We start from the raw sequence: 12,776 nt of genomic DNA on the forward strand, positions 1-12,776 counted from the left end.
ATCTATTTAATTATGGATATGTCAATGCTGGGCCGGTTCATCAGTAACTTCGTAAGTAATAGAGAAGTAATTCCGAATGTTATTCGGATAATGTGCTTATTGGCTTGAAAAGAATTATGCGCGCTTCTAATTTATTAACTGAAATATTTGTAATACCTGAACTTGGAGTCACCAACCTGTATATGATGTACCTACATGAGATGAAATTTTGTGTAATTTGTTTTAGATTGTATAAATCTAAACCTTAAACTTAAAAGTCTCTGATTAGTTTAAGTCCTGGTATTGATTTTGCGTGTATAAAATGTATTATAAATAACATTTTTTTGCATTAACATTAGCAAATTAAACAATTATTATAAAAAAAATTTTAAACCGTAAAATATTTTTAGAAGTTATTATTGCACCGTTTTTTTATAATAACATAGTGTAAATTAAAACCTATAATCGTTTCTTAAATAAACGCTTGCAAATTTTTACAGCGAAGGAAATAGATGTTTATAGCATTATTACGGTTTATCAAGCTTTGCGTGCTTTAGGTATTTTATTCGGTATTGTGAATAAACACGACTCAGCTTTTGCTCCCTACCTCTAATGACACCCCGTCACTTGTCCGTTAATTTACATAAATTAGAATAGTTTTGACTAAGCTTAGTTACAATACAACATTGAACTGAAGTTGTCTTCTCGAACTAGAAATATTTTAAACGTTAAAATCAATATTTTATATAAACGTTATTCAAAAACCGTAAAATAAAAATTAAAAATGTTTGTTCATGGTATAAAACCTGGTTCTAGTGAGGAAGAAGAAGAAGAAGATGTTATGGATATTCTTCAGGTTTTAAATGATATAGGCTACATTCTATTGCCACTACTGAAGTTGTTTAAAAAATGTTTTGTTCTAGAAAAGGCGAGAAGAATGCGAACGAAAAGCTCGACGGGGGGAAATGGACCCTCGGCTGGAATTCACTTTCCAGCTACTTATAGACGGCACTGGATTACCAAGACATGCTATAATGGATCATGTCTTCGAGGGGAATATGGTAAACACGGTTTTCTTAGGATAAATGATAAAAAGTTTAAAATTATTATAAGACTATGTTCTGAATTTATTATAAATTATTTTGCGTTTAGACGATATGTTATTTAGAAGACCTATCAAAACTTATAAATATGATAGCAAATGCATTCTTACCGTTATCAAACTCAATAAATTCCCTTATTGCGCTGACAATAAGGCGATTAATCTATGTAACCGTTTTGTATTTTATAAATAAATCATCATTTGACATAGTTTTCTATTGAACTATATTTGCAGTTAGATGACATCAATCAGTTATTTCTGCCGCATATGAGAAATAAATTATTATGGTATTATCAAGATGTGGAGGAAGTAGAAACTCGACCTCAGCCTGAAAACACAAAGCCAAGACAACAAGGGCAAGGAAAACAGCCGCCTCCACAGATAACATTGAAGAAGAAGCTTTTTCTTTCCGATGGTTGGGATGTTAAGTTTACAGGTGTTTGCATCTATATGTTTAGAATTAATGTAAGCAAGCAGTTACCAGAGGAAGGATTTCATAAGGATCTGTAAGTATTTAAACTATAACAGACCGATGGCAGAAGGTTTTTTAAATTACACCCATAATAATACAGTATACCATTTGAAAGGGTACTTAGGGCTTAGCAGTCAATAAGTTAGTGAATTTTTATTAGTCACTTGTACTCTTTGCAATAGCTTTAGCAGGAAAGGTAGGAAGCACTAGATTTTATTTGAATAAAAATAAAAAAGCCTTTTTATTTCCTACAAATATAACTTTTTACATTGGCCCATCTCCAAACGCTTACTTATCTAATTAAAATTAATACCATCTTATTTTTATTTATTTTCTATATTATTTACCTATAACTATTTTATTCATTGTTATTAATATACTACTTATATAATATTTGCTACTATATATATCATATTTACTACTAGATAATATTTACTATTACATTATTTTATTGTATTATTAGCTAGCTTGGTTAGATTTTAGTATACTTAAATAATATAATTTGTAGGAACCCCATTATTGGGTGAAGGCCTCCTCCAAAGATGCCCATTTGTCTCTGTCCTGTGCAGTCTGTTCCAGTTTGGGCTGGCTACTTTTTTGATCTCATCATCCCAACGAGTATGTGGTCTTCCTCGATTTCTTTTACCTTGAGGTCCATTCCAAAAGGTCACTTCTGTGGTCCATCTTCGGTCTTTAAGCCTCGCGACATGGCCAGCCCATCTCCATTTAAGTTTTTGTGCGTATTTCATTTTATTTATATCGTGAATATTTTAGTTTCTGTGGAATTTTGAATGCCGAACAAGTTGGCCTCGTTACTGCAATAGAACGTGTAATGGAGCACGTGTATATGAACGCATTAGCCCACCCAAGCACAGACGGTGACGAAGACGAGACTAAATTTCCGATTGTTAAGAACCAATTGTTGCCAGGCTTAAGATCATTCTGTAGTGCTCTCAAAGGTAATTCTTTCATTAAATAAAAACATAAAAAATAAAGTAAACATCTAAAACGTTTTAAAATTGATATGTATATTTTATTTGTTTGTTTATGTAATTTCTTATACTTATTGAAAAAGCTTATTTAATTATGACATGTCTTAGACCTAAAAGTCAACGACGTGTCTCAGGCACTGGAGGCTGATCATCTACTTGCCTTTTAAAATTGTTCATGAAAGAGATTCAGAAATCTGAGGCCAAGACCTAAAGAGGTTGTAGTCTGATTAATTTATTTTTTAAGGAATTAACACATATAAAGACCTAATTAAACTTATAATTTTACAGAGTTAGTAGATAACTAATACATACACAAGAGCAAGCATGTGCAAAAGTAGTGTTCGTCTATTATTTTTTAATTAAATTTTAATTTAATTAAAATAAAAAATTAGATTGAACTTTATACTATCTTTATTCTGCCATAATAATAAGATAATTTTCATTTTAAAGATTTGAAATTATTCATATCTATATATATAAAAGAAAGTCGTGTTAGTTACACCACTTATAACTCAAGAACGAAAGAACAGATTTGAGTGAAAATTGGTATGGAGGTAGCTTAGAGCCAGGAGACGGACATAGGATACTTTTTATCCCGTTCGACAGCGTTCCCGTGGGACTTGACATGAAACGTCAGTCACTATAAAAAGTGGTATAACAAATAAGAATCAGACTTGGAATAATAAAACGCAAATGATAGCTATGTAATTGACGTATAATGACAGCTATGTAATGACGTATATATGACAATTTGATATTTGTAAGAAATCAATATTCAAAATATTTCTATTAAATAAATACGTTTAATTATTTTTACAATTTACAATTTAATTATAATGATAGTGCTATTGCCCATTCGTATAAACAGTGAAGAGAACTAGGATAAACTTTCCAATATGACCCGTCGATTTGAATGCTCAAATTTTTTTTGTAGATAGTACTCACCATAAGAAAGCGTTTTGTAAAGTATTAAGTTGCGGAAACTTACGGTTCATGAGATATATTTATTTATACTTTCCATACAAATGGACAAATATCATTCCATAACACGCCATAACACAATGAAATATGAATTTGACAAATAACTGATGTCAAACATCAACCATTTCACGTATCGATTAGTGAAGGGTTCGAAAAATTTGACGTATCGATGAAATGAAAAAAAATAACTTTCCAATATGGACCATAGATTATTTGTAACTTATGATCAAATTAATTATTTGTAATCAAAAAACTTAATTATTATCTAGTTCGGTTAGGTTAGGTTAGTATATGAATATTTTTTTTTAATAACATTTTATTTAATAACCTAAAAGTACCCAACACCGAATCAAAGCACCCCACTATCCACGTTGTCTTGTCTGTCCTACCCCTAGAGTGTATATAAATAATCGGAGCCGTTCAAAAACCGAATTATTATCTAGTTCGGTTAGGTTAGGTTAGTATATGAATATTTTTTTTAATAACATTTTATTTAATAACCTAAAAGTACCCAACACCGAATCAAAGCACCCCACTATCCACGTTGTCTTGTCTGTCCTACCCCTAGAGTGTATACAAATAATCGGAGCCGTTCAAAACCCGAATTATTATCTAGTTCGGTTAGGTTAGGTTAGTATATGAATATTTTTTTTAATAACATTTTATTTAATAACCTAAAAGTACCCAACACCGAATCAGAGCACCCCACTATCCACGTGGTCTTGTCTGCCCTACCCCTAGAGTGTATATAAATAATCGGAGGCGCGGAGGAAGAGCAGCCCCCACCCGCCGTAACAAAGCACAGGCATGAAATGCCTGTGCTTTGGTACGCAAGGGTGAAGGGGCTGCGTTTTCCGTAGCGCCGGAGCCGTTCATAAACCGAATGATTATCTAGTTCGGTTAGGTTAGGTTAGTATATGAATTTCTTTTTTCCAAGAACTGTTTCTGAAATCATCAATAAACATATAAAAAACTAATATTTATATCATATTATTATATTATATTTGAATAAAATTCAAGTTTTTATTCTAAAAAAACTATCGACAAATTAAAAAAACGATTTTGATGCAAAATGTCACGTCTCTAATAACTAATGGAATCTGTATGGCTAAAGTCCTTTGCCTTTCCCATTAGGGATAAATTGAAAATAAAAAAAAATAAGCAATGGAAAATGTACGATTTATTTACGAATTTCTATACATTATACAGGTTTAAATAATCTTTATTAATATTTAGACGGAACTCCGGCAGAAAAAATAACTTGGAGGTGTTCCATTCAAGGTAAAGAGACACTTACATAATCAGTATTATCAAATTAAGGGACACATTTCTAAATTGTTACCATTCTAGCCTTAAAATTTTAAATATGAATATCTCCGTAACTATGGGTTTCCGCAGGTTGGGAATGACACAGGGGGTATTTCTCCATCCCCTCTTCCATCTCCCATCAAAAAAACCTCAAAAATCGACGGGTCATATTGGAAAGTTTAACCGAGAACTATAAAACTCGGTATTGTCGTATGTATACAGTTCATCCAAAGAATGATGAATGTTTCTATTTGTTGTTGTTGTCGAATGACGCATTTAATCGAGTATTGGAACGGGAACGTGAATATGATCACCAGGAATTAGATTTAGTAGTTCAAACGAATGTACCCCTGTTGAAATACCAACAAAAGGAAGTTTATGATACTTTAATGAAGGCAAACGATGATGAAAATGGTGGTTTATATTTCCTAGATGCCCTTGGTGGAACTGGCAAGACATTCCTCATGTCATTAGTTTTAGCAACTGTTCGGGCGAGATCCAACATAGCGGTTGCAGTTGCTTCTTCTGAAATAGCAGCCACATTGTTAGAAGGATGCCGTACGGCTCATTCAGAATTAAAATTACCGTTAAATCTTCAAACTATTGGAGAACCAACGTGTAATATTGCAAAACACTCAGCAATGGCCAAAGTTTTAGCGGCATCGAAAATCATCATCTGGGACGAATGCACAATGGCGCATAAACGTGCATTGGAAGCACTTAACCGAACATTAAAAGATTTACGCAATGAATCGAGATGTTTTGGAGGAGCAATGATTTTACTGTCTGGCGATTTCCGCCAAATACTGCCAGTAATTCCAAGATCTACGGCTGTCGACGAAATAAACGCTTGCCTCAAATCGTCAAATCTATGGCGCTATGTGACGAAACTGCAGCTGACAACAAACATGAGAGTTACATTGCTTACTGATAAAAAAGAAGAAAAAGAATAAAGATGTAGATGACCTGAACTACATAATGGTATGCGTTTGGTGGTTAGAAAATTGAAGAACAATGTAATTTACGCTACGATAATGATAGGAAAATTCAAAGGTGAGGAAGTTCTTATTCCGAGGATCCCGATGATCCCAACCGATATGCCGTTTGAATTTAAAAGACTTCAATTTCCGATACGTCTTGCATTTGCCATGACCATCAACAAATCACAAGGCCAATCCTTAAAAGTTTGTGGTTTAAATCTAGAACATTCATGTTTTTCCCATGGTCAATTATACGTGGCATGTTCACGGGTCGGAAGACCATCAGCGTTGTTTGTTTTTGCGCCTGATAATAAAACAAAAAATGAAAAAATGTGTATCACAAGGTACTTAAGGGAAGAGCAACCTATGTACTAAAATCTATATATATAAAAGAAAGTCGTGTTAGTTACACCACTTATAACTCAAGAACGAAAGAACAGATTTGAGTGAAAATTGGTATGGAGGTAGCTTAGAGCCAGGAGACGGACATAGGATACTTTTTATCCCGTTCGACAGCGTTCCCGTGGGACTTGACATGAAACGTCAGTCACTATAAAAAGTGGTATAACAAATAAGAATCAGACTTGGAATAATAAAACGCAAATGATAGCTATGTAATTGACGTATAATGACAGCTGTGTAATGACGTATATATGACAATTTGATATTTGTAAGAAATCAATATTCAAAATATTTCTATTAAATAAATACGTTTAATTATTTTTACAATTTACAATTTAATTATAATGATAGTGCTATTGCCCATTCGTATAAACAGTGAAGAGAACTATAAAACTCGGTATTGTCGTATGTATACAGTTCATCCAAAGAATGATGAATGTTTCTATTTGTTGTTGTTGTCGAATGACGCATTTAATCGAGTATTGGAACGGGAACGTGAATATGATCACCAGGAATTAGATTTAGTAGTTCAAACGAATGTACCCCTGTTGAAATACCAACAAAAGGAAGTTTATGATACTTTAATGAAGGCAAACGATGATGAAAATGGTGGTTTATATTTCCTAGATGCCCTTGGTGGAACTGGCAAGACATTCCTCATGTCATTAGTTTTAGCAACTGTTCGGGCGAGATCCAACATAGCGGTTGCAGTTGCTTCTTCTGAAATAGCAGCCACATTGTTAGAAGGATGCCGTACGGCTCATTCAGAATTAAAATTACCGTTAAATCTTCAAACTATTGGAGAACCAACGTGTAATATTGCAAAACACTCAGCAATGGCCAAAGTTTTAGCGGCATCGAAAATCATCATCTGGGACGAATGCACAATGGCGCATAAACGTGCATTGGAAGCACTTAACCGAACATTAAAAGATTTACGCAATGAATCGAGATGTTTTGGAGGAGCAATGATTTTACTGTCTGGCGATTTCCGCCAAATACTGCCAGTAATTCCAAGATCTACGGCTGTCGACGAAATAAACGCTTGCCTCAAATCGTCAAATCTATGGCGCTATGTGACGAAACTGCAGCTGACAACAAACATGAGAGTTACATTGCTTACTGATAAAAAAGAAGAAAAAGAATAAAGATGTAGATGACCTGAACTACATAATGGTATGCGTTTGGTGGTTAGAAAATTGAAGAACAATGTAATTTACGCTACGATAATGATAGGAAAATTCAAAGGTGAGGAAGTTCTTATTCCGAGGATCCCGATGATCCCAACCGATATGCCGTTTGAATTTAAAAGACTTCAATTTCCGATACGTCTTGCATTTGCCATGACCATCAACAAATCACAAGGCCAATCCTTAAAAGTTTGTGGTTTAAATCTAGAACATTCATGTTTTTCCCATGGTCAATTATACGTGGCATGTTCACGGGTCGGAAGACCATCAGCGTTGTTTGTTTTTGCGCCTGATAATAAAACAAAAAATGAAAAAATGTGTATCACAAGGTACTTAAGGGAAGAGCAACCTATGTACTAAAATACAGAAATAATAATGAATGATTAATGTAGGTATTTAATTTTTTTGTATTTTTTCCAATAAAAAAACCCAAACTGCTTATTTATTGCCATTAAGGCGGAACAAAGTTCGCCGGGTCAGCTAGTACATAATATATATCATTAACGGTCGATAATAATACGTCATTTATTAAAATTATGTTACAGTGTGTGAAGATGTCTGTAACCAAGTAAATCTTTTCGATGATGGACAAGCGATAATGGCGAATTTGCAAGATCACACGGAGCTTAAAGAAATTACTAAAAATCTTAACACAATTACAATGTTAGAGGAGCGTGTCACTGAATGGATCAAGAAAATCATGGAGGTGATTAATTACTTTTATAGTAATTTCCAGGTGTACCGCAATTTTATTAATTTCAAGTACAAATTTTTAGTCTCCTGTCACCAAACTTTTTGTAAGTGAAACGACCCAGGCCGGACGTGTGTCGGGTTTCGTGTGTCTATAAGCTCGTCACCCCCCGCCCCCTGCGCTCACCTTCCCCTCCGAAGTCTACCAAGCAATGCATCCACTTAAATGGATGTCCATGGGGTGCTTTGACTACGCTCTTAAGGCGTCACGGAGGCTTCTTTGCCCCCCTATAAAAACTTAACTCACCTAAGCTTAACTCACCGAATTAAGCGAGACAACTATTGATTACTCAGAAGAAAAATACTTTTTGCAATATAATTTTACTAAAGATAATAAAAAAGTTATTTGCCTCTTATATTTACCCACACATTGGTTTTACTTTGTGTAGCTCTTTATTAAACTTTATTGATAAAAAATAATACTTTCACAATTAAATAATTACTGCATTGGTATGGCTTATAGTCGTAATAGTTTTAATAACGAGAGTTGAGTGTAAATTTTTACCAAACAATCTCAATGTAAGATTATTATTCCTTCAGATTCTCAGTGAAAGCGAGCAGTTGAGACGTGAAGTTGATTCGAGTGGCCCTCAAGATGAATTGGAGTATTGGAAGAAAAGAGGAGCGCAGTTTTCCCAGCTTGTTTCATACTTACAAGTAAGTTCCATATATTCTACGGAAAGTCAGTATGGAGTATATATATAAATATACATACATATTACAGATACTGTTAAAATTTAGAGTACCAACGAATGTCTGCCGGCTAAGTCAAGAAAACACAATTGCCTACCTATGTGGCCCACTGAATTATTTCCGAGCCAATTCGACTAAGGGTCTTTCAAACGACAGTACCAATTCTTAAAAGGCTGGAAACGCACTTGCGAGCCTTCTTCTGTGTGAGTGTCATTTAACATCAGATGAGGCTCCTGCTAAAAACATCAAAACTGAGCTTTTTTAAGGCAGTGTTTGCCGCGCACCACCACTATGTGGAACCAGCTGCCCTTTGAAGTATTTTCGTACCAACTCAATTTAGGGTCCTTCAAGAAAAGAGCAACCGTATCAATTCTCAAAAGGCCGGCAACCACTTGCGAGTTTTTGGCAATGTGAGTGTCCATGGGCGGGGCGGTATCTAACTGTAATTAAACTAACTGTAAGTAAACTGTAACTTAACATCAAGTGAGCCTCCCGCTTGTTTGCCTCTTATTACATAAATAAAATGTTAAAGCAATTACTAAATTATCATCTATCACAAGTTTATATGTTATATTTTTAGGACCACGAAGTTCAACTGACCCTAACATGCCTCCAATTAGCTAATTCCAAAGTGATAAAACTATGGCGAGACACCGATCACAAAATTACTTTCTGTTATAACGAAGCTAAAGACAACGCGAAATTTGTCCAAGCCATGGAAAAATGTTGTCACTCTCTCTACTTGGACGATCCTGTAAAAATCAAAGATTCTATACTAAGCTTATTACAAACTGTTAGATTGATTCATAGTGTATCACAATTCTATAATACGTCTGAGAGAATATCATCTCTTATGGTTAAGGTGAGTTTAGTCATATCTTTCACTGTTTTGTTTCATGATGTTTAGCGTGATTTTAAACTAAGACACGTTGTTTTATTTACCTCTAAAACTACCCTAGGGAATACAAGATGTATTAATTTAAAAAACCAGCTACAGTTTGTACGTATTCAAGTAAATTATATCTTGGAATTGTATGTATAACCCAAAATTATCCAACAAATCGACACCATCCTAACCTGTTTCGATGTTCCTTTGCACGTAGACACAATATCTGAAATTGAACCCCAGTTATTCAGGCTGTTCCCTACCAATAAATACCGTTTACTGCTTTGAAAAAGCACCAATGAATGTTTTAGATAACGAATCAAATGATAGAAACATGTAAGCAGTATATAACATGCCGTTTTAAAGAGACTATATGGTCACAAGACCGTGACCTTGTGAGAAACAAACTGATGCACTGCATCAATTTGAACAAAACATATAGAGATACATATATCTTTGTCAAGAATCAGCCGTTTCTGCCGAATACGGAGCAATTTAGTTTCTCTGAGAATTATGTGTTTGGAAAGTTCGATACATTTTGTAAACGGTTGAATAAAATAATAACAATGTTTGATTTGATGGATGACTATAATCACCTGTTCGAAAAACGTATGGAAGGGCTTTTATTAGGAGAAGGTATCTATTTAGTTATTTAAATACATATAATGTATAATTATTGTGATGCATATGCACTTTTTATTTCTCATGATAATATATTTATTTTTGCACTTCTTATTTACCTTTCTATATCCTATATACATATTTTCATTCTGTAATAAATTAAAAAATTATTACATAAAGCAAACAATTATAAATTACGCATTAACAAAAATCAGACATCGTCATTTAATTCATATTTGAATATTAGAACACACACAGGTGTTTTGTTGTATATTATGTCACTGGCCTTAGTATGTATATAATTTAATTAACTAAATATTTTCGACGTCCTGGTGTACAGAAAAACTATGTCCAGTTTATGTTTCCACCACAACAACTTCTACTATTTAAGATTATTTATACAATAAATAAATAAATAAATAGAATAAATAAATATCTTATATACTAACATGATAATCTTAATATATATATTTCTTGTGTGCGTGTGTATGTGACTGAACTCCTCCTAAACGACTGGACCAATTTTGATGAAATTTTTTGTGTGTGTTCGTGAAGATTCGAGAATGGTTTAGATTCACAATTTTGTCCGCTGGACAATGTTTTTTTTAATTAATTAGTAGTTGTTGATTTTGGAATGTTTTACATTGGATCCGACAGACGGCGCTACCATCGCACTGTCAAATTTTAAATAATATTCGAATTTTAATTTTAGTCTGTCCCGACAGTTAGCGCTGCGATCAAATTAAAAAAAAGTTTTGTTATCATTGTGTTATTGTAGACCATGTGCTGGATCGTTAGATATTGTCATAACATTTGAATAATAATTTTCATCAAAATGGTCCAGAATGTTTTAGCTTATTAAAAAAAGTTTGACATTTTCAAATTAAAGACGTATAGACAGGACAACGTCTGTCGGATCCGCTAGTATATATATAATATTTATGCTAGATCTCGAAGAAGCTATGCACGCATTCGAAGAGGCAAAGAAAGCAGTGACAACGTGCCAATATGACTACCTTGACTATCGGAACAATGACTTCGATAAAGATTACCAGGCATTTCAGGACAAAACTAATGCATTACGTGAGTCAATCGGAAACACTATAGAAATTAATTTCTCTAGTGTATGGGAAACCCCTCAAGGCATTAAATTCTTAACAAGATTTGAAAAGGTGAGATTTTTATAAAAGATATTTTTAATATTATTACAGGCCAATTTCATGACCACGGCGTCTCATCTGTATTGATAATAGCTATTTATATAAGACATTTACGTATAAAAGTGCTCAAATGAGTCTGCAGACACTGTAAACACACTTCACACAGAACTCTTTCAACCAATAGAGACGCCGTCAACTCCTACTAAAACTTTACTTTTTAATAATCACAATTACATATTTTTCGGACCACCATGGAAGTGAAGAACGTAATTGAAACAATATTAGAAAACATTAAGTAAAACGTCATATATTTTTTTTGTATTTAGGTTAGCCAGAAGATTCAGATAACGAAACTAAATGAAAAATATAGTAGAGTATTAAAGTACAGCGAAAAGGAGGTAGATAAAATAATGAAAATGTTTAAAAGGCAAAAAGAAGATCCACCACTGCCCAGAAATTATTCACCCGTAGCTGGTAAGTTTATAGGTATATAAAAATTTTAATTAGCTGCCCACTAAAATATCTACGAACTAATTGGACTAAGGGTACTTCAAGAATGGGGCGTATTTCAAAAGGCTGACAACATACTTGCGAGCCGTTGCTTTCCATGCGATTGACCCCCCCGCGACGGCCCAAGCCGTTGTCCGAGTCGCGGGAAACCCGCCCTTTCAGGCTGAGCTAAGCTCGCCAAAACAGTGCGTGCTGAGCTGTAAAGGCCCCTAAGCCCAACAGCGAGATTCCATTCAAAAAAATGCGAGCCTTATAACAATGTGAGTGACAATGGGCGGCGGTTTCTTAACAAATGAGCCGCCTAGACGTTTGCGCCTCGTCGTTATATAAATAAGTTTAGAACAACAATTTCTGTTTTTTGTTGACCGTACTGCCAGTATTTTCTTTCTTTTGTTTTAACTGAATAATAATATGTTTAAAAAAATGAACAGGTCTTATTTTGATAAAGCTTTACGTTGTTTAAACGTAAATTATGAAGTAGTAACTTCGCGCTTCGTACTTTGGCGCTAAGTTTAGAATGACATTGATACAAACTTTTGAAGTAAAACTTCTACGATCTCATGTTCATCTGGTATTTGTTGGCGCGTCGTTGGTTAGTTAAGTAACCTATGCACATGCGCACTATAGTTTAACAACTTTTAAGGGGAGGGGGAGAAATCTCTCCTGTTGAATTATGTGTTCCTCATAGAAACGTGGCTCAAAGCTTTGGGCTCCAACCGCACATTTGTAGTTTGAGATATCGATTTTGAC

General features: G+C 34.0%; 1 protein-coding gene and 1 long non-coding RNA gene across 2 annotated transcripts in view; both read left to right on the top strand.

The window, feature by feature from the left end:
- Positions 1 to 763: 763 nt before the first annotated feature.
- The window catches only part of LOC110999962 (dynein axonemal heavy chain 5), a 40,913-nt gene continuing 28,900 nt past the window's right edge, over positions 764 to 12,776 (top strand). The window contains exons 1-10 of the mRNA XM_022269270.2: positions 764 to 835; positions 903 to 1,040; positions 1,316 to 1,587; positions 2,328 to 2,431; positions 7,952 to 8,112; positions 8,697 to 8,813; positions 9,430 to 9,711; positions 10,047 to 10,371; positions 11,305 to 11,528; positions 11,843 to 11,990. Of these exons, the coding sequence (XP_022124962.2) occupies positions 764 to 835; positions 903 to 1,040; positions 1,316 to 1,587; positions 2,328 to 2,431; positions 7,952 to 8,112; positions 8,697 to 8,813; positions 9,430 to 9,711; positions 10,047 to 10,371; positions 11,305 to 11,528; positions 11,843 to 11,990 (1,843 nt within the window). The remainder of the gene's footprint in view (positions 836 to 902; positions 1,041 to 1,315; positions 1,588 to 2,327; positions 2,432 to 7,951; positions 8,113 to 8,696; positions 8,814 to 9,429; positions 9,712 to 10,046; positions 10,372 to 11,304; positions 11,529 to 11,842; positions 11,991 to 12,776) is intronic.
- LOC123690543 lies at positions 4,236 to 5,019 on the top strand. Its single transcript, XR_006751169.1, has 2 exons — positions 4,236 to 4,807; positions 4,925 to 5,019. It is a non-coding gene; the product is annotated as an uncharacterized LOC123690543 (long non-coding RNA).

This window comes from Pieris rapae, chromosome Z (assembly GCF_905147795.1).
Source record: "Pieris rapae chromosome Z, ilPieRapa1.1, whole genome shotgun sequence".
Taxonomy (NCBI): domain Eukaryota; kingdom Metazoa; phylum Arthropoda; class Insecta; order Lepidoptera; family Pieridae; genus Pieris; species Pieris rapae.